The sequence below is a fragment of the Nothoprocta perdicaria genome, unplaced genomic scaffold (genome assembly GCF_003342845.1).
Source record: "Nothoprocta perdicaria isolate Ctin4 unplaced genomic scaffold, notPer1 scaffold_32, whole genome shotgun sequence".
Lineage (NCBI taxonomy): Eukaryota > Metazoa > Chordata > Aves > Tinamiformes > Tinamidae > Nothoprocta > Nothoprocta perdicaria.
Window position 1 is genome coordinate 1,814,506 of NW_020455555.1, and position 25,371 is coordinate 1,839,876.

The 25,371-nt window shown below is 35.6% G+C and overlaps 1 protein-coding gene across 7 annotated transcripts in view; it reads right to left on the reverse strand.

The window, feature by feature from the left end:
* Nucleotides 1-25,255, reverse strand: part of SHLD2 (shieldin complex subunit 2) — a 28,742-nt gene extending 3,487 nt beyond the window's left edge. The window contains exons 1-9 of one of the 7 annotated variants that reach the window (XM_026043051.1): nt 25,064-25,255; nt 24,408-24,543; nt 11,626-11,780; nt 8,285-10,826; nt 6,334-6,441; nt 5,600-5,794; nt 3,693-3,827; nt 2,422-2,628; nt 871-1,105 (exon numbers count right to left, since the gene is read on the reverse strand). In XM_026043051.1, the coding sequence (XP_025898836.1) occupies nt 871-1,105; nt 2,422-2,628; nt 3,693-3,827; nt 5,600-5,794; nt 6,334-6,441; nt 8,285-9,815 (2,411 nt within the window). In that variant the 5' untranslated portion in view covers nt 9,816-10,826; nt 11,626-11,780; nt 24,408-24,543; nt 25,064-25,255. Of the gene's footprint in view, nt 1-870; nt 1,106-2,421; nt 2,629-3,692; nt 3,828-5,599; nt 5,795-6,333; nt 6,442-8,284; nt 10,827-11,625; nt 11,781-11,955; nt 11,983-14,126; nt 14,146-24,407; nt 24,544-24,657; nt 24,835-25,053 lie in introns of those variants that run through there. The other 6 variants (XM_026043052.1, XM_026043053.1, XM_026043054.1 and 3 more) reach the window with 6 other exon arrangements.
* Nucleotides 25,256-25,371: the final 116 nt, after the last annotated feature.

Genomic DNA, 25,371 nt, shown 5'->3' on the forward strand with positions numbered 1-25,371 from the left:
ATCTTGAAGAACCAGTCTGCCTTAGCAAGGTTCCTTGGTTTCTTCTTAAATATGCAAGATAAAATATTTTGCACAAGGAGAAAGACACCTTGCTAGACAAAGGATTCTTGTATTTCAAGTCAAGTGAGTAACTACTGAGTGCGCCTAGAGATTCATTAGTCTAACACTACAAACTAGCTAAGGAATAATTTTAAAAAGAATATCTGTAGAAAATTGCATACTCTTCTAGAATTCTATTCTATCATCGCCTCAGAATTGACTCTCTAGTCATGACTTGCAAGATAATGCTTACATATGAAAACCTTGAAATAAATTAAAGTTTGAACATTTTTAGCAATTAACGGTGAGGTTCTAGCATCAACTGCAGCTATTTCTGTCTGTAATAAATGTGCATATGTATTTTGCCTCACAGTGCCATCTGCTGATCACTTAATATCTCTGCTCTCTAAGAATTTTTATTGAAAACTTGGTTGGTTTTATTTCTACAGGGCCAAAATAAATTATTCAGCTTGAAATGATAGCTGTGCACTTACACAACTTCAGAGCTAGGCTGAAACAAAAGCCTCAAGAAGTTTTTTCCCCTGGTGCTCTTTCATCTTAGATCATTCATTGGGTAAATCTCATGATCGCAATCATTAATATTCAAAAAATGAAGAAAGACTGACAAAAAAATTAAACAAAGTATAGCACCATTAATAACAGCAAAGCAAGTGATAATATAGTAATTTAATTATTTCCTTCAAAGCTCCTTAGGAAAATGGAGGTAACGAACCATATATGAAACACGCACAAAACTTATGATTGCTTAACATAGCTGTTGTTGAAAATACACTTTCCTAATAGCGTACACAAATCTAATTTGGAGCTTACCTGTAGAATGTTTTTACTTTGTTGTATGGCAAGCATCTAACACACTGCTTGTAGATCTTGTTCTCATCTGCCTCTAGCTCTGCACCACACTTAGCACAACCCGAATAGGTCATCATGGGCAGAGAAGCCAAAACGCTCTCCAGGGAAGTGTTAGCATTGAAGATGAGTTGCCTGTAGTGGCCCGTTGAAACAGTAAACTTCAGCTCTAAGATATGGGCTTTCAGTTGAATCACTCCTACAAAAAATTTCAATCAAATCTGCATTCAGTATAACACAGAATAGCAACAGAAAGCAAGAGTATAACACCCGATTCAAAAACATGATTATGAAAGTTTTCTGCACAACATTTTTGCTTTTGAAGCACATTCATCTTTTCAGACTATTTCTGCAGTGAAAAGTTGCAGTAAAATATTAACTCCAAAGATATGTATTGCCTTTTTAGATACTACTGAGATGGATACCAATATAGATAGATCTATATAAAAGATAGATTAAATAGCTGCACAACTACTTTCCATGGCCAACAGAACCAGCAAATTATCCAAATCATTWTTTCATATTTGAAATAGTTGATTTTGACACACAAGATGAGATGGTGTCTCTTCTAATGTTACACCATAATGGAAGAATAGAATTCTGTGACAGTGCAAATTAGATATTCTTATTAAAAGAGTAAAATAAAAGTTTCATTTTCCTTTAAGTCACATGAACACAACAGAACTGAGTTAGAAACTGAGCCCAAGTACATACAATGAAATTGGAGCATTCAAGAAAATGAAAAATCATTTGATAAACTCCTATAAATTAGTATACAAAAGCTACTTGGTCATTTTCACAATATATAAAMCAAAACTGTGTGGGTTTTCATGGATAAAATACTACTTGGAAATAYGTCATTTGGATCAAGTATCTGATACATTATATAGGTTTGCTCACTCCACTAGGAAACTTAATGAACCCTTTCCAGACTTAGTGCTCAAAAAGAAGGTATAACAATCAGAAAATAATCTAATAACCCATGTTTAGATTTCATAAAGGAATTACTTTTCCACCATCTTGATTCAGAGCGAGACAATAATAAAATCTTTTTAACACCTTAGTTCTCTGCTATCTAATTACACATAGATAACAACACTTATCTAGCTTTATATGGCTGCTGCAAAGGCAATAGTGTCAGCTCAATAAGTTTTGGCATTTGCTCCAGAAGTTTCTTCAAGAAGGATATTTGATTCTTGCAATCATGTTCTAGAGAAATAGAATTCCATTAACTCTTTCAGTGATTAATTCCATAACTAAAAGAGCTGGTATGTAGAACAAAAGGTGGAATTTTTCTGTATTTTCCAAAGCTACCTTTGCATGGTACTAGATCACTGAATGAGCATGGTTTGGCAGTGAAGAGCAACAACCAGAATAAACTCAGGCTCCCAAAACAATTCTAACAAAACAAAAAGCATTTTCATGGCATAACGATATACATTTTGCTGCACTRTATGAACTATATATTGGCACTGCACTACATGAATACTACAGAGTTGCAAACAACAAATTTACCTGAGCATTTTTCTTCCAAATGTGCCGAGAGATTTGTCATTTTCAGGAGGGATGTTTTACTTTTCTGAAACTTTTCTTTAAATTCAATTGCCCTTTTGTCATCATCAAACAAGCACTCACAGGATGACCATGGAGTTGTGTGCAGTTCAAAGTCACCTGAGACAGAACTATGTCGGACAAGAAGGTATTTAAATTCCCATACATGCTCTACAGAAAAAGATAGAAAGGAATAATTTTCAAACATTTAATTATGCTTTGAAAACTGAAAACAGAAAACAAACTACCTATAACACTGACTAATAACTCAGTAAAACATTTTAACATCAACATCTTTGGCAACTTTACTTCCAACCTTATAACTATGTAATACATATCATTTATTCTTCTTATAAATGTTGAATGAGAACCTCACAGTTGTTTAAAGCCAACAGAAAATTATGCTTTCATCAGTATAGAGAAAGCTTAAAACATACTCCAAGTCAAATGACTTAAGTGATCATTTCAAAGTTTCAGAATGATAGGCAATGCTAATAATGCAGGATTTGGGATAAAACAGACACAGACTATAATTTCTTGTGCTTTAAAATATGTATATTAATTTTTTTTGTTGTCTACAAAAAAGTTCAAGACACCTTTAATCAAACATTTGTTCTATCAAAACAATAACATGCAGAGATAAAATGGTTATGATAAAAAGGATTTTCCAGGAAAAAGWTAGACAAATACAAGTATTTGAAATGAAACAAAAATATCCTAGAAGAATCAATATACTTATAAAGCATGACAGAGTTCAACCACTTCAACCACTTTTTTAGCTGATCTGGTGCTAACATTTGTCATATTTCAGTGTATCRTGCTTCCAATTACCCTGTCAAATTCCTTCAAGGATGGAACTGGAATACTAAGAAAGCTACCAATTACTTTACAAATATATTTTTCCTCCCTTAAATGAAATTTAATTAMCACACAAGGCATTTTCCATAATTAAATGACAATTAGACGCCAAGGAGTCATAGGTCTAAAGAGATTTCTCTCAATATTTATGATTTAGTACCACAAAAATTCCTCAGGACTCAAAGCAACACATTGAAATTGTTGCTAATGGTACTATTTTCAAAAAAGCATTTTTTAAATTAATATCCACCATATTGTCCTCGCAAAGACAGATGCAGGAATATTTAAAGGTTGAAAGGAAAATGTCATCAGTTGATCATTTTAAGGCAATGGACGGCAACAAGGAATTCCTGCTACAGTAGGTCAAAAAACTTTACCTTTTTTCATTTGAAGTTGAGGGCACCAAGCTGCCCCTGCTCCCCACAGGACCATCCTATAATGTTGATCTCTCTTCTGTTCTACTGTTAAAATAACTTTTCTTTCGCTTCCCCCTTTGTAGTTGTACACAGATTCTGAAAAAGTTTGAAACAACATCAACTTATTTTACTGGAAAAAAAATTATATTAATTTGAAAATGCCTCTGAACACAAAGATGAAATCATATGACTATTATTGTGATAAAATTCTAAGAAAACACAAGGTGCCCACAATTTCTTCAAGAGAAAATTGAAGGAAAACTTCCAATTTCTTCATGAACATGAAACTAATTTGAAATTCATAAAGAATATTAATTTAATTTTATCCAACAAGAATTTCTCAAGAAGCTAAGTATTCAGCAACTGGACACCTCCTTGAAAAATAGCAGTTATCTACGAGCATCTTTGAGCATCTCCAGCTTATCTTTGCTGGAAAAAGAATCTACTCAAAATACCTTAGTAACAGACTAAAGCAAAACTTTAAACTAATGTTTCTGTAACTGCTGTGGAATGTACTTAGGATAGAGATTTTTTCTAGAAATTCTCATATAAAGAAAACTAGCTGTATACAAACATGTTATGAAGATTAAAAATAGACTGAAACAATTATGATCCCTATGACATTCTTCATTCAGGACACTGTCTGAAAAATCATTCTAAAGATGTATTTCATAAATAAAATTCTTGGATAACAGCTCCTACTTTACATCTGAGGCAAGTTTTGAGATCCATATACAATAATGAATTAGAGATTCCTGCCTTGTAAAATTCTCTATTTACAGTGAACAAAGGTGGCATTTACAGCATGAGTAAGAACATTTCTTTCCTTGCAACACTAAAACAAGATGATAGTGCAATATGCTGAAATCCATCTAGGAAGCATTTTGTCAAATACTGAGAAAGAGCAACCAGAAACAGGAGGAAGGTCAAAACAGTTAACAGGAAAAAAGGAAATGGATGACTTCTCCAGGTGGTAAAGTGGTCTTTAAACTCTTTAAACACCCAAGGTCTATCAAAAAACTGTTAAGAYGCAGTGCATAACATACTGAGAAGATACCAGGATGACTTGCTCTTCATTTCGAGAAGTTGAGAAGACGCTAGGCAAAGGGCTATTTAAGGTCTGACTATAATGAAGATGGAAATGTTATGAATTTCACCACAGTAAAAAAAATTAAGATGGAAAAATGACCTCAAAAAAGGAATTCTGAAATAACTCCACTCACTTTAAGAAAAGGAATAATAAAAAAGTATAAACACATGGGTTCACAATCAGGATACCTCAGGAAARGATTCTTAGTAATAAAACAAAAACAAGCAAATTTGTTCCTGACAAAAAAGTTCATTCACTGTAATTGCAATAACCCCTTCTCAGCACTTCTGCTACAYAGGTGCTCCCCCAGAAGAGAACTCCTGCTGTCCACTCCACTTCTCAGCACCGCACTTCATATCAAYGTGCCTCGCTAGTGTCCAACCTTGCCAAAATTCATGTTGCCACACYGTTTAGGAGCTCTGGAGATGTTCAGACCTTCTAACTGGCCAGTCAGTACACTAGTAATGGTGCTCCCGACCTGAAACAGTGGTCAGGAACACTGGTTATCAGTGCTTTCGGCCTGCAGGCTTATCCCCCAAATGTGTTCGCTATTAGAACAGCTGGTGGACAAGAGCTTCCTTTCAGCAACTGATTTCAGTCACTATTTCCTTCCTGTCTGTAACTGAAGTTCTTTATTCACTCTCTATGAGTGGCTTTTTCCTGTGATTCACATCTGAAACACAGCAGTATTGAATGGGAAACAAACAACAGGTAAAATTTAAACAGTGACTGTTGCAAGGCMATTCTACAGTTGTGGAAGCCCCATGCATTAACTTACCTGTTAACACTGTGATGTTGATAATTTTTACGACCGAGTGAACTAATGTATTTGACTGAAGCTGATCTAGTGGAACATGCTGAACGTTGTCCAATCTCTGAACTTGTCTACATGGAAGGTCTCCAAAGTGGGAAAACTCTGATGATACATATGCCAATAAAGCATGGAGAACACCAACATCTCCTATATGATGAACTTAGGAAAAGCACCAAAATCAAAACCATGTTTCACGATAAATCTAAGCAGCCAAAAAATACAAAAATGTATAGTCCTTGATTCAAAAATAATTTTGCCTCCACTTGATAACATCTCAAAGTGCAAAAAGTCTACTTTAAAGCAGAGTATTCCTTTATTAGAAGTAGGAAAGCACTGTATTTTAACTTTGTAAGAACACAGGAATAACCATTCTTGACCATTAACCCCAGGATGTCTTAAACAGATAGCACCGATAGCAGAWCTTCCAATTATTTTCCACAAGCCTCCTATACTTTAAGTCACCTTAAAGTCCATGGTTAATAGTCCCTGCTGATTTTTCCTTGCTGATCAATTCACTTTTTCATTAAGCCTTCAAAGCTTCTACAGCTACAATTTAGTTCTTGTATTCTAGTATTTTGTACACTTCAATTGATCATATTTACATTTTGGCTTGTACATAAAATAGTACTACCAAGTGGAGTACTTTAAAGGCCCATTTACTGTGATTTGGTGGAATCTCTTATGCATTCCAAACTTACATTGTTTTGGATTGAGAGCTGAGCAGTTGCCCAGGTTCAATAACTGACTGGTACATGTAGATTGCAGCATGATTTCTCCAAACCAAAGATTCTCATACACAATGATATCTATAACAAAAAAAAAACAAAACAAAAAACAGAAAAGGCAGAATCAGCAAGCAGGCTAATCGATCCACATATATAGAACATACTGAAAAGCACATTTCTGACTATAGATTCAGAAATCTTGAAACTAATTTCAGAACTGATGTTTCATTTTGAAGCTTCTTCCTATTCAAGTGCTACTCACTTCCAGAGCATCTCCTTGATTTTTAAATGTCCTTTTGCAATGTTTTTATTCCTTAATGAGATTTTGGTCGCTCTTATTTATGTGCAATCTATGTTTAATATTCATATATGTAATAGCCTTGCAGGAAAAGAAACTTCACATATTTCAGACAGACAATGTAAACAACATATAACACCATTTCCCAAGGAACACACACAGGAAAGCAGCATGATACAGGATCAATGACACTACTAAAAGTTTTAATAAGCACCCTTAGGTGCTTAGGGAAAAAAAAGCACCTAAGTCAAAGCTGTAGTTATATAGGTGCTGTCAAAGACTCTGCAGAGCAAGTTTTACATTCTGGCTGCAAAAATAACCTATAAACATATACCAAGCACACTGCTAGGTGAGCTGCTGGCATACTGATCTCAGCATCTCACAGCTGCCAGGGCTAAACACTGGCTAAGCAGCACAAGCAGGAGCCTGACTAGCTGATCACAGGTAGCAGTAGCAGGGGAAAGAGGCAAGTTACTAACAGAATGGAGCAAGCTGCTAAATTTGGACAACTGCATGAGACCATGGAAACGTTCAAATTCCACGAACTCCTACACAATTACAGGAATCAGCATATATGCAGTCTTTCAAAGAAAGAGAGAACACTTTTGAGAGAACACTTTGAAACAAAGTTATTTTTGAAGCTAGTAAAATCATTTACAAAGTCTGAGTCAATTTTTTAAAAAGTAGTTTAACAGCAGTTAATAGCAAACACTATATAGGCAAAATGGCCGAGGGCATAATAAAATACTATGTTTACATAAAAGCCCATTTGATGAGTTTTGGAATAAGAGTCTAAACAGAAGCAAGAAAAAGCGCAGCTTATCTTCAATCTCTAAAATACCTAGTATGGCAAAACAACAACTTTTTCTCTTTTAAATTCTAATAAAAATAAGCATCTTAAAACATAACTGTAATAGTATTCAAACAAGATTATTTTTACTGCGTAATATATGAAACAAAACGGCCAAATATAACCATTTTGGTGGTAAGCTTTGGTCAAATTCAACTTGAAATTAGCTGTACTGAAGTTTTCAGAGCACTGCATTCTTATGAGATACATTCTTTTACTCAGAGAGAATTTTGCTCCTGTTAGCAATCAAGACTATAAAGGATTAGTCAGAGCAGTCTTCATGATCAGCTGACATGTTATGAAAATGGTAAACTGAAGAAAGTGTTTTTTACCCAGTCTATCCCATTTACCCAATTTCTACATGAACCATCTAGCACTAGATTCTTCAAAGTATTTCCCCAAGACCAAAGCCAACAATTTTCTGATCAATCTGCTGGTCAACAGCAGAAAGACAAAAGCAAAAAAACCCATAAATCAAATAATTAGCACATCTTCCAGTCTGTGGCAGCACATGCACCTTAGCAGCTGTAATACCAACTGGTTAACAAATACATCTGTCTGCTTAAGGCACTTCTGTAGAGACACGCATTGCTACGCCTCAGACCAAAGACTCTACATAAATGAGGATCAGCAYCTGAAAATATTCCAATAAGGAATCTGAAGTGATCTTGAGACATTTTTTGATGATTAGMAGCACTTTCAAATTCATGTTCATAGTCTGTTCTTTTGGCATATTTTTCRGAGATCTTTGGAAGCAGCAACAAAGCAGATCTCACCTGTGAGTAGCACAATATCCCCAGGAAACACGGTGAGTGACCAAAAGGCAGCAGCACGCCATAGCACCACCTTTCTCTCAATTCTGGACTGGTCAGTAACTACAATGGTCGCCACTGGAACTTTACATGAAGATTTGGGTCTTGTCTTTATCTGTATTTCCTTAATGTGACAGGGATGTACTATTGCAACCAAAACATTGTACTTCTGATTTTTACAGCAGCAATTCTTAAGTAGTGATAGAAGGTGTTTTTGAATTTTTTTGATTTCTGTCATCCTCTCTTCATCCATTGTGATTTCAGGATCAGTTACAGAAGAATTCAGTTTAACTCTCTTTGATTTCATTTGCCTTTTAAATGGAGAATTAGAAACATGAAGAGAATCTTCAGACTTATAGGCTCTTTTAAAAACGCTGTTACAAGAACTGCTTACTTGGGAGCAAAGTATTCCTGAGCTGAAAGGTTCAATATGGATTTCATTTACTAATTGTTCCACAGGGGCATTAAGTTGTTCTTCAGATGCCTCTGTATTTTCATGAGCACTTCCTTCTCTTTTTGTAGCCTCAAAACAGAAGCTTTTGCTATCACTCTCAGAATCAAAAAGTTCAAGAGAACCTGTATACTCTTGCTCACATGCATTTTCAGTCACAGCATGACAGGTTCTGACATTAGGATTAAGACTGAAGTGTTCATATTGCCTTTCTTTATGTTTATTCTCTGTTTCTGTCTCCAGCAGTTTCATAGTTCTTTTCTGCATCTCATTTTGCATCTTAGTGTCACCTTGTGCAAGAACAGCCATCTGACTTGAAGTCATTACACTACGAAATTCAGTATCAGTTGACACCTCAATGTYTGAACAGTCATTTTCTCCTTTTGGTTTTGAGTCTTGATTTGAGGGAAAACACATATCCAGATATTGACTTAGAGGTTCATGGCAGTCACTTATATGAGCTGATGGAACATCTTGTCCCACAGATCTTAGATGAATGCTAATCTCTGCAGTGGAAGTAACCAAATCCAAAATTTCAGAGCACTTAACTTCTAGATGACTGACATGTCCTTCAGTGAGGTCAGAACAGCCATCTAATAGCTTTTCATCCCATTCATCTGCCTTTTCAGACTTTTGAAGATGGTGTTGATCTGCAGTCTGTTTTGCAATTGTGCTTCTGTCTTTAGATGACTCATAACCCAAAAACGTTAAACTGCCAGTCCTCCTAGCAGCAGTACCACTAGTTTCTGCCRAAGTTACAGGAGACGTGCAACACTCTTTTGCTACCATTAAGCCTCTCTGTTTACATTTCTGGGAGCAGTAAACATTTGGAGGAACTGCTAAGATTGTAGAGCTTTTGCCCTGACACATTAAGTGGTCAGTGCTTCTGCATTTACCAGAAAAAAGACCATGTTCATCACATAAAAAGTGGAGTTCCCTCCATTTTTCACCAGCAAGCACTGAAGTACTAAATTCTGACACCTCTAACTGGCTTGGAATTCTGGGTGCTCCAACAAAAACATGGATTTGAGGTCTTGTAGACATTTTGGACTGCTATTTACATTGATAAGGGTTGTGCAATAAATGTAATGCTCAATATTAGCAAATGTCAAACAGTGTTTAGAGTCTTTCTATGAATTCAAAAATATCTACAGATCAAAGTAGTTTTTCTAATAGCTAAAAGAATTAATACCACTTTATTCTTCAAAAAACATAAAAATGCATGCAATATAAAAATAGAAATTACTTACTGTACAATTTTCTTACATAAAACTGTTGGATACTGATCCCAAACATGTATCAGACACAGCATGTTCACTTAGTTTTGAGAAGTTTCAAACAATTTCTAGAAAGCTAAACTTCCTTTATTAACAATTTAATTATCTAAATAGAGTTCTGATGTTTATTTATCGACATTAGTAATTAAACACTCAAATGCAAAATCATTATCTAGRACTTCAATTTAAATCTTACAAAGTAAATGCCTATAAAAACCAATTCTTACAGAACRGCTATGACAAGTTAATCCCCTGGAAAGTTAAAAATTTAATTAATTACTAGGTAACTAGAAATGGACTTATTTTGAATTAAAAAGGTTAGCTTAAAACACTATTTGATAGCCAGCCATCACTGCTGTTTAAGCACAAAAATACTGTATTAGGTACATACTTATTTTATCAAAGATAGGTTTCAAGAAGCTATCGATACATTTATAATTATTTAATAAGCAATGTGCAGTCACTGTGGAACCTAAGCAGTTGATTCAGAAGTAACTTTATTATAGAATAATGTCATACTGCTCAGGAAAGGACTAGCTTTTCTCTCATTAAAAATGTACCTGCCTTACAAGTCACAAAAAAAACCCTCACTACTTTCATAATTCTACTATACTGTGATTTTAAAGCATTTACAGACAGCTACCAGTGCTCATTAAAATGCAGGCACCTAATTATAACATCTGTGTTTTGGGAGCGGTGATAAGAAAATGTGCTGTAATAGGAATTCTGTAGCAGTAGTACATGCAGAACACCAGAAAGAATCCAAAAGCTAATCCAGCTGCAAAGAAAAGAGAAAACTTTAAAACAAACACATCAATGACAAATATGTGCATATTTCACTTGGCATTAAAGTCAATTTCTTAACATTCCACTAGTGGTCGCTGAGCCCTCATATTCAAAAAGCTCAGCGTAACACATCACAGAATGGTTGAGGTTGGAAGGGACCTCTAGAAAGTCATCTAGTCCAACTCCTCCGCTCAAATAGGGACACCTACTGCATGTATATAACAAACAAAAACAGTATTAACCTCCTGAAATCCTCAACTCAAATATATAACTGGAAAAATAATATACAACCACAGAAGCTAGATATATTCTGTCATATAAGAAGCTACAAGACACAATAATGTTGCAATTAGCCTGCTCTTCTCATCGTAGGAGGCTATCAGGTTGGTTAAGAATGATTACCTCTTCGTAAATCTAATCCCACAAATTTAAGCAAAATATTTGATGCCTGCATATTGGAAAACTAAAGCTTCAAGAGGAAATGGCCTCAAGCTGCTCCAGGGAAGGTTCAGGGTAGACATTAGGAAGAATTTCTACATGGAAAGAGCAGTCAAGCATTGGAATAGGCTGCCCAGGAAAGTGATGGAGTCCCCATCACTGGCAGTGTTCAAGAAAGGTGTAGGGACCACTTAGGGACATAGTTTAGCAGGTATGGTGTTAAAGGGTTTACAGTGGGACTCAATCTTGAATGTCTTTTCCAACCATAATGATTCTATGATTCTGTAAGTTCCAGGGGAAAAAAATCTTAAATTTAAGTGAGTTAAAACATGCCCAGGACTTTATTTGCTTACCTGCTTTCTGTGCCCTCAAAGGAAGCTTATTAAAAATAGAGCCCTTTCTAAGCTTTCTTGTAGAAAAACGGAGGTTCAGTGTCAGTATCCAGAGTTATGAAATCATCAAAAATTTCTTGATTAGTTCTGAAGATACTGGAAAGACAATCTGGTTGCTGAAAAGATAATTAAAACAGCGCATTTAAAAGCCAGTTTATAACAGGGAGTTGCAACACATTTCAGATTCTGTATCTACAGAAAAGGCAGTGCTATCTTGTCTCTCATTTCCCCATACAACATTTACAAATTAATAAAAATAAGTAAATTCAGATGTTTTAGACTAAAATTTACCTCAAATTTCAATTCTATTTCCTATTTCTTCTTGATTCTTTTTTTGCATTTGGTATATTACATCAGAACAACTGAATCTTGATATTACCTAAAAAAATTCAACTTAAAATTATTTACATTTTAAAAGCCTTAAATCTTGATTTTTAATATCTTCAGGTCTTAGGAACATTAGGGGACCTTCATCTACTTCCTGGTTCATCTTACAAGTCTAGAGCAACTCGCTTAGACAATTGCTAAATGACTTATTAGATCAAAGATATCAAGCTGCAGTATCAGTAATCATCCATATTTATAATCATTAAAATCTGTAAATCATGGTGTTTTATTATAATTTGAGTAAATTTTTTCCATGTAAAGTTCTTTCAAGCATACATCGCAAATTCTCTGCCTTGGTTTAAAAGAATAAAACTTGAAGGAAGATTAACATCTACCCTTATTACAGAAAGGGTTACAGAACATTTTTCAAAATGAACAAAAACCCATCAGCCTCATGCATAGGAACATGTCATTATCACAAAACTAATTTTGACAATGTAAACTATCTGTGGATAGACAGAGGGTTAACTACACCAGCAGCTAAAGCTCAAAGACATAACTGAAGCTTCAAAACATATGTCCATTATATCTGTTAATTATTATACACCTTTAATTGTGAAGGAGTTCTATTCCTAACAGCCAATGAAAACCTAGCTTTTTATCTCTGAAATGGTCAGAGTCTGATTGACGGGTCAATGATCTATTAGAAAAACTAGTAACTACACTGACAAGTGCTGCACTTGCAAGGCACTGCAACTAAATATTAATATTACTACTATCACAAATTTATGACAGCATACACCAGTTTCTCCAGCTCTCACTCTTTACTCCATGACTTCCCACCTCTATAGCATCAAGAGTCAAAAAAGGCGAAAAAAAACACCCAACAGAACCCGAGCACCCACTATGTTTCACAGAACTTGKCACAGGAAAAAAAAAGAATTATCCATGATCATATTTGGAGTATTGACTCTTAGCTAAATTCAAGACACTGTTTCTCTCTAGAGGAAAGCCCACATTACATGACAAAGRAGAGGAAAACTAAGGCATTTGCCAACCAAGGGAGAAGTAGAACAGAAGCAAATCACTGAATGCAAGATTCTCATCACATTACAGAAGACTCCTGACACTTTTACCATACCGTTCAGTTCTTCCTCCAGAATTTGTTTGCCTTTTCAAAAACAAAGTTCTGTCACTGTACTTCCATGTGCTACATCTATGATGAACATACCAGGTGGGCTTAAAAGATTATTACCATTCTGTCACTGAATGGCAACCCAAGGGATATATAAATGGTAGTTTTACACTGTAAACTGCTTGGACCTCTCAAGAAAAAAAATATGCATGTGTGAGAAAGGGAGTACATGTACATATGTGCAGCTGACGGACAGGACAGATTCTTATTTTTGCCATCCTAATTTCATTTATGTTCAATTCCTTCCTTATATCCATTTGGTGGTTGTGACATGCTTCACAAGTTTTAATCCAAGCTCTCAGTCAACCGTCATAGTTTTATTTACTAAAACAAACAATTTAACTAAAACTAATTTTACTCCAAGCTAGTTATTTTGCTCATATAACTAGTATTTCTAGAATACTGGGCACAGAGCTCTGCCCTTGAACGGATACTGTAGTATAGCAAAAACTTTGATAGTCAATACCTAGATTTGTGAAATATCACAAGCCTCCTTCATCTGCCTCTACAGTACAGTGATTAAGATATATTACCTCTAAACGCTATTAGAATATAGATTATTATGAAGCATAAAGTCATTTCTTTAAATATTTATATTAAAAAAATCCCAGTATTGATCTATTTAATATCTCATTTTTGACAATGAAAAGTAACACAGCACCACGATACCATTTGACCTCAAGAAAGATACTGCTGTTTTACAGACATAAAAGGCACATGTGGCATTAAATTGCAATAAAACAGGAGCACTCAGATATACTTTCAATATAGCTACTCTAACACTCTTGTAAAGGTATCGGGCTTTTATAATTCCCATGACACTAGSCCTGCCTTTTTGTCCCTTACAAGATTTTATCTTAAAAAATAAACACAATTTATTGATTTTTGTTTTGCAATACAAAAAACACATAATTAAGAGATAGTASAGATATGAACATACAGTGCTAGTTACAAATAAAAGAAGTTAAAAGTTCTTCAGAACGGTGACCTCCTAGGGAAGAAAGAAAGATAACGGTAAAAGGTAAAAGATAAAAATGCATTTCTCAAACTCCTATGTTTGAGGTTTTCTTTTTTTTAGAAAATTAAATACTATACCTTCTATCAAAGAAAATCAATATCGTAAAGTATTCCAAGAACTCACATTAGCGTGACATCATCACGTTTTTGTCAGAAAAAAATTAGGTTCACAGGAAATTATCAATAGGTAACAATGCAATAAAAGCTTATTTTAGGACTTACCGTTTCTGATAAACTGACATTAATAAAGTAATACAGAAACTAAAATTAAAACGAGGCAGCTGGTCTCACTCAAGATCAAACATGGTCATAACAAYTCTATTTACAGCACATTAGCAGCTACAAATTTGGTCAGGATGGGAAGATAAAAAACAATCCTAAACCAGCATTAGCCTTTTTTTCTGCTTAGAGGAAAAGTCTTTGCTGCTTTCTTAAACTGAAGCAAGCAGGAGACTAGAAAAAGTTTCTAAACAGAATACTTGATTGGGCTTTAATAGATTTGTATAAAATCTATTTCTAGACAAGAAAATCATTTTGGTTTAATTCAATRATATAAGCACCAGAACACCATATAATGTTATAAAAATAATCAAGTAGATCTTCCTGCACAAATTCAGTATTTTTCACAAAAGATTCTTATTTAGGGTCATAACTTCAACCATTTTGTGTTAAGAATATAGAAGCTAATATTTCCAATTTTAGGAAAGTTATTAGAAGCCCTCTTACATACATCACCTTGTATTAAGTGGCTATAGCATATAGGCAGCTGTAATGAAAGCCTCTTTAAATTGCAGGTCATTTGGAGGTAGGAGAAATAAAATTTGTTCAGCCATATTGCATGTGACTTCCACTCTATGGCAAACAAAAAATCCATATTCAACACAAAGCTTTCACACAACCTTTGCACTTGTATATGATGTTGACTCAGAAAAAAGGTAAGACGGATAATAAAAATGGAAGCAAATCACACATTCACAGGCCATTGACAAGATATGCCCATGTTTTGGGCAACATTAGACAGGGCTATGCTGGTGCCTGCATACTATATTCAGCCCCATAAGGAGACTGAAAAGGTATTAATTTTCTAATCCAGGATAGATTGGAAATCTACTAGTGTTAGTAAAACATTGTTCACTTCCTACCACAAGTAGATACATTAGCTAACAAAAGTTACACTCTTGCACTTTTGAAGTGGAGTAACTTTCCTATTCTTAACACTATTAAGGTATTTAAGGTTAGATATTTGTCAGCTGAAAAAAAACACCCACACACATACACAAAAGGCCACCTGGGAACACACAAGTCATGCCTAGATCATGCCGTGCTCCATGGCTGTAAAGCCAGAAACTGCACAGACAGTTCCAGGAGAAACCAGTGGGGACACCAAGCTCACAACACCTCTTTTGGACCAACAGCTCAATCAAGAGTTCCTTCTCTCACTGTTTGCTGCACTACAGCAGCAAATATTTAACCTTCCTGCAACCAGAAAGAGCAGGGTTTTTTTGTTTGTTTGTTTTGTTTTTGATAGGATTGGTGCCTTGTGTTTCAGGTTATCAGACAACTTCCAAAGAAACTGGCCTTATCAGACCTTGTCTGTTCTTTCCCTACTTTGAGCCACATTTTACACAATTCTTTAGTATACCACATATTTCTTGGGGTATCATAAGCATATTTTCCTTGGGTTCCATGTATTTGATTGTGATATATGAAACATTTTAATGAATCCGCAGTCTCAAGAAAGTACTTACACACATACTTCTGATGTTAGCATGATTTTCAAATTAAACCGAGAACTTTTAGCTACCTAGTAGTGATTTTTTATGCAAATCTCTAGATGTCTGCATTTCTGAAAATGCCAAATTCCTAAGTTACCTATTTTAGGTTGGTTTGTTTTTTTGCTCCCCGCAATAAAGAACACGCTTCAACCTTCACAGCAATGAAAAGACACACTGTTCTGTCTAAAGTCTTTTTAATACTAAAATTCTTCGAGAGATAAGGCTCCCTCAAGGAATTACAACATTCAGACTTGGTCCAGGCTGGCTTTCTGCAATAGCAAATAGCACTACAAAGATCATATATGGTTCACTGCCTACACTTGCTCTTTATTGTGGCTACACAAGTGGCAGGCCCACTGCACAGCACTGCACCAATGTCAACCTAGCAAGTGCTCTTTCACATGCATTATGGATAAGGTGCAAGGTTGTTAATTTACTAGAGCACTCGAAAGAAAAAATAATAAAAATATTTCAGAATATCTTAAATTAATGAAACTGCAAAAAAAATCCTGGAGAGAGGAAGATTAAATGCTATAGCCAAAAAAAGTATATGATACATGAAAGAAATTGCCATTAACTTTTAATATATAAGCTTTTACCTTTCAGTGGTCTAGGTAGACATTAGTTTAGCAAACTAGTCAAGCTTTAACAGAGAACAGCTGACACTGAGTAACTATCAACACAGCTGACTGAAGCAAAGGTGCCTTTTAAATGCAGATTGCCCCATTTGAAACATCAAGTTAAGTTTTTTTCCTATCTCTCATCTAAAACATATTTTAGGGCAGTCATGCACATTACAGGCTAGTTATTCAGAATAATTCAGTTATACTTCAAAAACCAGATTCTTTTCTACTCATTCAACAGGTATGTCCCACAAAAGTTTCCCGAAATAACTATCTTTGTCTACCAATTATGAACAAAATGCTTGAAACAGTGATCTATATGGCTGCCACATATATATCTATCTTTTTCTACAGTAAATCAGCCTACTGAAAAGATCCCAAGCAAACTAGAAAACTGAAAAAAAATTCAAGGTATTTTTGCTATTGAACATACAAAGGCTCAGCATGTTCATTCACTAAGAAGATTCTAAACTTAGCAGACACAGCAGAAAAAAAGTTATTACCCTGGATATATGACCTATTTTCTTTCTTCACAGAAACTGGTAACCTTTACTACAGTCACTCCTCTAATAAAAGAAAGTACAAACTCTACTACTACTTATTCTTAACTAATGTTCTCACTGGATTACCTGACATCATAGCAAGGATTACACTGATATTCACAGCTCCATGTATAAAGCTTCAACCTGCAGTCAAAACTAGCATATTCTGCAAATTGATGGCAGTTTAAGAGCCCTGGGCTCAAAACAATTAATGTTAAATGAAATATGACAACATTTGATTTTAGCATTAACATATAAGGCAGTTTTGAATTACTGAAGCAAAAAAAAAACAGAAATAAAATAGCAAAGCAAATGGCTAAACTATCACATTAGTTAGCAGCTATCTGAAAAACTACATATGCAGATCAAATCTGTAGTATGAAAATTAGATTAAAAAAGGCTTGTTCCCAAAATAAAAATAATACTCATTGATTAAATACTAAGCATTCAGTGATAAATGAGTCAAAATGTTCAATGTATTAACAAAAATCCTTGCGCAAGAGGAACTTGTATGACAATATAGTATGAACTGCAACTGATTAATGCCAGCACAAATTACACAGAAACCTGAACAGTCAGATGACACAGGGAAAAAAAGTGATGGGGCACAGAGTCAAGGCTTTAGTGTTCCATAATTAAGCAAAGATAAATCCTCAATTAGATGGAGATGAGGAAGAAACTGTACAAAGTAGTGTCCATCTAAAATGGTATTCTTGGTTAAAAAGGGTAGACATAGAAAAGAAAATGGCATTATGTGTACAAGAATTAAAAACTGCACAACCATATAATTCTTAATACTGACATCATTTTCTTATTTTGTCAAATAAGTTCTACTCTACTAGCATCAAAAATAAAATTATAACCCCAATTATAACTAAGCTGTCTAGTCCTTCTACCTATGCCTATCTATTTAACTGGGAAAGTCCACTGCTTAACAAACATAAGCACTTACATTTTAAATTCAGGTTACTTTTTGAATCTGAAGCTCTGGATCCTGATAGCTACTCTATGCAGACACTACTTTTCAAATAGCACTGATATAATCATTTAGTGGGCAGCTCTTGAGCTTTCACTGGGCATGTGAAAATGGATAGAGACTTTCTCCATCCGTAATATGCCACACTGCAGAGCGGTGTAAAGCCTCTCTTCTTTTTTTGAAAGATATATATGTCTATATGGCCTTCCATTACGATATTTATCCTCCAAATGAGTTAAATTGTGACTAGAGGAAAAAGGTAGACTTTGACTAATAGTAACATTCTATTCAGCAGTAAAATACACCTTTCAAGAAAGAATCCTCACTCATGAGAATAACATTAGTATTTTAGAAAGGGGTGGGGAGTTCTGGATATCCCAAAAGAATTAGTAATGACCTACTCATCYGCTAATCTCTTATGGATCGGTGGAGACAAGCTCTAGATAAAGACTACCTAGGGTTTTCCACAACACACTAGTATTGCCAGTCTAGTTTCAGGCTGTATCAGAAATTTACCACCACAGTTTGTACTTAAAACAGTATACATGGTAATTCAAGACTGGTTTAATCCCATTACTTTGCAAGAAAATATTGACTTCAGAGTTCAAGATCTAAATGTTAAGAGCAGCACTAGAGGCAGAAAGCATGTGATTCATCTTTAGGATTAATAGTGGTTTACATGCAAAGATGATAGAAGAGTTCATGATGACTGCAGGAATGAACCAGCCTCATGACTGGGGAGTCAATGCACAGCCCACGGAGGTAAAATGCTGTATGTGGAATGACTGGGAAATAGTTCAGTTGCAGTCTCTTCACACTCCCAGCAAGTCATTCTAGAACTAGTAGTGCATGAAGCTAAAGATCTAATACAGACCATAACTGGGATCCATCTCAGCTCTAGATTTTATATTCTTTTACAATCTATTATGAGAAAACAAAAAATGGCYCCATTGAATGAAAACATGGCCCCATGAACAATTGTTGAAGTCTCTGAATGACGATTAAAAGAATTCATATGTACTTCTAGTATTGAGAACAATCTGAGGCTGATGTTTTCCAAAATACATCGTGGACTTACTACATCTTATAACTTAGTATATCTATGTGGAACAACTTAGTYTACTCATGGACTTCTTTGATGAACAAACTTTAGTTGTATCAATAAATCTAATGCAAGTGTTTTGGACCTAGGTTTCCAACTCCCCTATCCTCCAAAAAAGCCACTAACTAGTCTTCTTTATGAAATTAAAATGCTTAAATGATTAACTCACAATTTCATAACCAATGTCTCCAAAAAGAAAAAAAGAGTTCATCCTGTTAACAGAAAAATAAACAAAGCTGCTATAGGAGACTAGTATTGTCTATTTTATAAGAGCATTAATGTTTATTAAACAAAATGCACTTGGTTGCCAATTCAGCACTAAAGCAAGTGWAAACTGGTTTGCAGTTTCTGATACCAGGCTTCCAAGGCTGTTAGCAAAATATTACAATTTCAAATCTAAATGCTACTTTCAAACACATTTCTGTTTGCCCTTGGTGAACCATATTTTCCAACTACCTCTTTGCCATGTTGACTGAAAGAGCAGTTCACCAGTAGCGTAATTTCTAGGAAATAAAGCATATTGACTGAAATTGCTTCTCTCCTAATCCTGTTAAAGGAAACCGTTTGCAAGATCACAACTATGTGTGTCTACCAGCTACCTTTCCCATCACAAATCCTTTAATCAGTACATTGCAAGAACATTTGATAGCGAGGTGCATGTCTCAAACATACTGATTTTGGTTCTTCCACCACCTCCTTCTTTGTTTTTCAAACTAAAACTAATGAAAAAATCTAAAGATAAATTTGTTATTTTATTAACACTGAGAATAGCTGCTTTCACAGATTTTCACATATACAGGAACTAAAAAAGTAAAATCCTTACTTTGACCAGCAAAAGACTCCAAAGCTTGATCAAGGGCCATGTAAATTGAAATGTTAACTGAAACAAGTTAACTTGTTACTGACTTCAGTGGCCTTCAGATCAGAACTGAAGCTTTGTAAGTTTCCTCTTGTCCTACGCATCTTAAAACTAGAAATGTAATTATAGGAAATAAATGTAACAAAAGCATATTTTTCATTTATCAAATATATTACAAGGTCTGCTTATAATATATTGACAGCAACACAATACCAAAACATATCACAGAATTTTAGCATATGTATAGACTGTCTAAACAAGAGATGAGGACATTATCTCCTGTGTACATGAAGAGYTTTTTATATCTGTTCTATCGCAGCGCTGAAGTAAGCACTTGGCAGCCTCAGTCATCCTGCACAGCAACAATATAAACAGATGGAGACAGAAGGCCTTTCAAAGCTGACAAACATAAGCACCACCACTTTTAACAGCAATCAAAACTATATTTGCTCATGGCAGTTATCAGAACCTATTCAATATTTTCTGATTTCTGAAGCAGAATCATAAACATTTAAAAGGCTCAGGAAAAATGCCTAGCAGTCTGAAATGCTGGTGGACTCGTTTCAATTGTGAAAAGTTCTTAAATTACCTTTTCATGAGAATACTAACAACTTCCATTAAACTGAAGAAAAATGGACTTACACTAATGCCAGAATTTGAGTATAAGAATGGTACCTTCTTTCAGAAGTTCTGAACAAATACAAAAAATATCTTACGAATAAACACATTTCAACTTTATTTTGCCTAATTGCTTTTTTTTTTGTAGTAATACTTTAAATTTGGAAAACAAGCCTCTCATTTTAGACTAGCATTTTATAGAGAATGTTTCTACTATGTTGAACTTAGGTTTCTACCTTACTTGCACAATTAAGAGTTGTCCTGTTTACAGTGCTATGCAGGCAAAAAAAGCTACTGTTTACACAGGAACAAAAGTTGCTGAAGCCACARCTGAAGCAAATTAACAAGGGAAGAAAAATTAAGGGATTCATAGGTCTGTACAAGAACTTTAAACTGTTGACTACCTCTTAGCCCTCAAGTAGATATGTCTAAGTGCTGATGCCACATGCTGCAAATTCAATGCCTTTTCACCAGCTTTAGTCTCTAGCTGGTGGCAAACAGGTGGCTGAAAGGAAGATTTCCAGCAAACTGTTCATTTTGTAATAGTGCCTCCCCTTATTCAGGTGCTACCTGCAATGGCAGCTCTGGCAAACCTGTATAGCTGYGCAACTGCAGAGCATTTCCATCCCTGTTAAGACCTATACTAATTTGGCATTAAAAAAAGGAAGAAATATATCAAAGAAATGCAGCACTTGGGTTCAGATCTAAACAGAGTATCATAGCTTACTCACAAACTTGGAATGAAAATGATCAAATGGCTTTCATCATTTGTTACATTTTCTTGAAGCTGTAGTAATGCTACATTACAAAAATACGTACATCTAAATTGACATGCCTTATTCACAAGTATTCACAGATCAGACAACACAGAGAAAGCTTTTCATAGCCACAGATGGGAACAAAGCCTCAACTCAAAGTGACAAGTTCTGTACATACCTWGTCTAACTACTATGCAACACTCTGATCCCAACTTGGAAACAAACTAGGACATTCTTATTCTTCACTTTTATTATATTATAATAATAATTTTATTATATTATACTTTATTATACTAATTATATGAATATTAGTTTTGATTTAGGTTTTAGTTAAGATGTAATTGGAATTCAATGAACTACAAAAAAATGCAGTAGAGTAGAACCAGAAGAAATTGCAGRGGATCTCCTTGCAATCAGAATATGAAATAAGTCATCAGCAGTTATTTTCTTGCACACTTAGAGCATTAGAAATGAGATAACTTCTGGAGCTCAGAGGACTTAGTGTGCATGGAATCCAACTGTGCCACTGTGACAAAGAGTAAACAACTTTTCCTCCTACTTAACAGAGAAATTCCATGTTTGCTCYAGATCACTTAAAGCTATGTCTGGTCTATCATGTTGAACAGGGTAAATACTTATACATAATAAATATTAAACAAAAATGTTCACTAGAAGAAGCAAACTTATTTGCTTAAATGCTCAATATGTTAAGTACAAACATATACTGCACATTTATTTTCTGTACCTATTTGGAGCATCTAAGATGGTACTTGATTCAGAAGAACAAAGGCACACATTGCATTTTAATCGTGTGGGTTTTTTGTGGTATCTTAAAAATAAAACTGCAAATCTGCTTCCAAATGATTTCAAAGTGCTTTGTAAACGATACACAAAATTATCTCTGTTATATTATCCTGTCTACAACACAGCTGTCCACAGTATAATTTGCATTCATTTCACATACTGGTACCAATTCTATTGGTACAAATAGAATTGTATTGCTATTCCAGTAGCAATAAATAGAGGTCTGTGTATGACACACACATCACAAGGTCCACGTGAACATGTATAAAGTAGTGCTGCGTAACATTAAAGTATAGAGAGAAAGCAAGTAACTTTCCAAATTCTGATGTAATTTAGAAAGGTAAAATGTGATTACTCATACAGGGAATTCAATRGGGAACAAGAAATTAGCTTTAATTTGTTCAACACATTCTGAATCATCCCACTGGGCTATAATCTCAGTTTTACATCTCTCCACACTATTTCAGGACTCACCAGGAAAATAATGTTTTCATATGTAAACCAAGTCAATATTTGGATTTTATCTGATGATTAGTATTTTTAAGAGAAGACTAACTGCCAAATGCTTCAGGCAGTATGGTTGACAGCTTTTAAATGAAGCTTGCTAACTGTAATTCCATTTGCAGAATATTTCAAAATATATTTCTCTTCTCAGAAGAAAACATTGATGTTTACCACAACAAAAAGGAATCAAAAGTTCTCTGCCCACWGAAGCTTTCTTCCTGAGCATTTTGCCTAATGAAATCCAGTCTCCGAAAAACTTTGAATCGGAGGCAATCCAGAGGTCACTCTGTATTGAGRGGCTTGGACAGGCAAGGAGCAGAGTTCTACAGAGCTTCATTTGGATCCCTGTTTTCCTGCTTCCTGGCACTCCCAACTATTCTGGTGAGCTAGTAAGGAGACCAGGAGGAAAATGGGAAACAGCTAGTGTAGGTTCTCAAAATTGACAAAGTACACCCTAGGAACATTTCAGCTGAACTGACAAACTTTGACAGAGAACACTATGCTGAACCTAACTGACCTTAACTTCAATACGAAGTATTTTTCTCCAGTTTATGACASGGCTATCATCAACTACATTAGGCAYAGAAAAGATCATTATGGTCACTTAGGTGTATTCAAACAGCTAACACTTTGCTTTAGTGTCAGAATATTATTTACCCAGAGAGCTACTCAAAAGCCATCTGGAGATAGTCCTGCACAATATACTTAAAGTGACTCTGCTTAATCAGCAGATTTGGACTAAATTTCAGAATATTTAAGGTTGGAAGGGACCTCTACAGATCATCTAGTCCAAATCTCCAGAAATCCCTTCCAAACTCGATCGTTCTGCAATTCTGCCTTAGATCAGATTATTTTCCAATAAGAGTTGTGATAAAATTTGATATATACCAAACTTGATCCCACGTTTTGKGAAACTGACAACATACATCTGGCACCTATAGATTTCTTCAGCTAGGCTCAACATACAACAGCATCTATTTATATATCAAATAAAATACAACCAGCATAAATTATATCRAAGATGATTTAAGTGACAATTAAAGAGGAAATTAAATCAGCTTGTTGATGTCCCTTCAGATCATTCATTGACTTTTACAAACACCTACACCACTAGCAGAGTTAAGCATGGCCTTGTCAAAATCCACGCACCGCACAGATGGTTCCTACTACACATGTACTATTCTACTCTATACACTTAAGTCTTAGTTGTCATCATCAGATAAAGTGATAATAGTTTAAAAGATCACTATCTGAAAGTTAGGGAAACTTTGGATTGTGAAGAAAAAAACTACCTTTGAAACTATCCAAGAGAATTTTTACTCATGTAAGAAAATAAGTTTATTTTTCTCTGAAGCCATCTTGGAAACATCTAAATAGTAAACAGGCCTAAGAATAAGCTTATTTCATACTTTTTTCTCTCCTCTTTCACTATGACACCCCATGGCTCTCCAGATCACAGTTACAATCCATGCTCACTACTGATTACTATAAAGTCATTAGTGGTCATTAAGACATATTATTAGAAATCTTAAGAACACAGAAATATAGAAAAAACAGAAAGCTAAAATAATATTTAAAAATCAACTGCCTAAAAATATTTCATATTAGAAGTGTCTGTGCTTAAGCTTTTTATTGACAGATACCTGCTAAAGGCATCCTTCATTCCTACATCCTGCAGCAAAACCCTTGAACGTCCATAGTCATTGGAAAGACTCRCATAGATAAAATAAGCTTCTGGAAAGCTCCTTAACCCCAAGGACTCTGTTCTCACATGAATAACTGGAGATAAAAAAAAACAAGTTTCACTTCTCAGGAAGCAGCCCATCCCTGAGAGAAAGAAACTCTGTAGAAAAAAAAGGGGGGGAAGTGGGAGGGGGGGCAGMAGCAACATACCATAATCTCTATAGCTGGGGTGAATCTTCCTCCTCAAAGTTTATAAAGCTCAGCATTAGCAGTTAATGTTAAGAATCATACTAAGAGTTAACACTGCTTACAAACCCGACTTGCATTTATATTGGCTCCTTGCTACGGACAAAGGCTGAATAAAAGGCAATGCACGATCAACCTATTAGCTGAATCAGCGAAAAAGCAGCTGCGCCAGCAGGTGACAAAGGTGCTAACTTGAAGCCTCGGTCACCTTCCCGGGCGAGTCAGCTAAACCCCTCGGATAACCTACATTTTCCTCACGTACTCCCTCCCTTCAGACGGGGACTTTCACAGCGCCTCTCCCTTTTATTTCTCTGGAGAGGAAACACGCTGCTTTCGGCGCGGCAGAGGCGCTGCTCGCACCTGTACTCACACTGCGTTTTACAGAGCGGCGAAGGCGCAGGCGGCCGAGCCGGTGCCGAGAGGGAGCAGYTCCCTCGGGCCCCAGCAAAAGGGCAGGAGCCGCGCGCGCCGCAGGCACCGTTAAGGACGGTTAACGGCCGGTAGCAGCAGACAGCGCGCGCAAGGCCGGCCCCGCGGCGGAAGGGGAAGCGCGGCCGAGGGGAAGTGAGGTTTGGGAGGGAGGTGAGGCAGAGACCTCCCACCGCCGCGCTACAGGAGGTCCCGCGTAGYGGCCGTTACCCGCCGTTAGAGACCGTTAGCGCGCGGCGGCAGCACCTT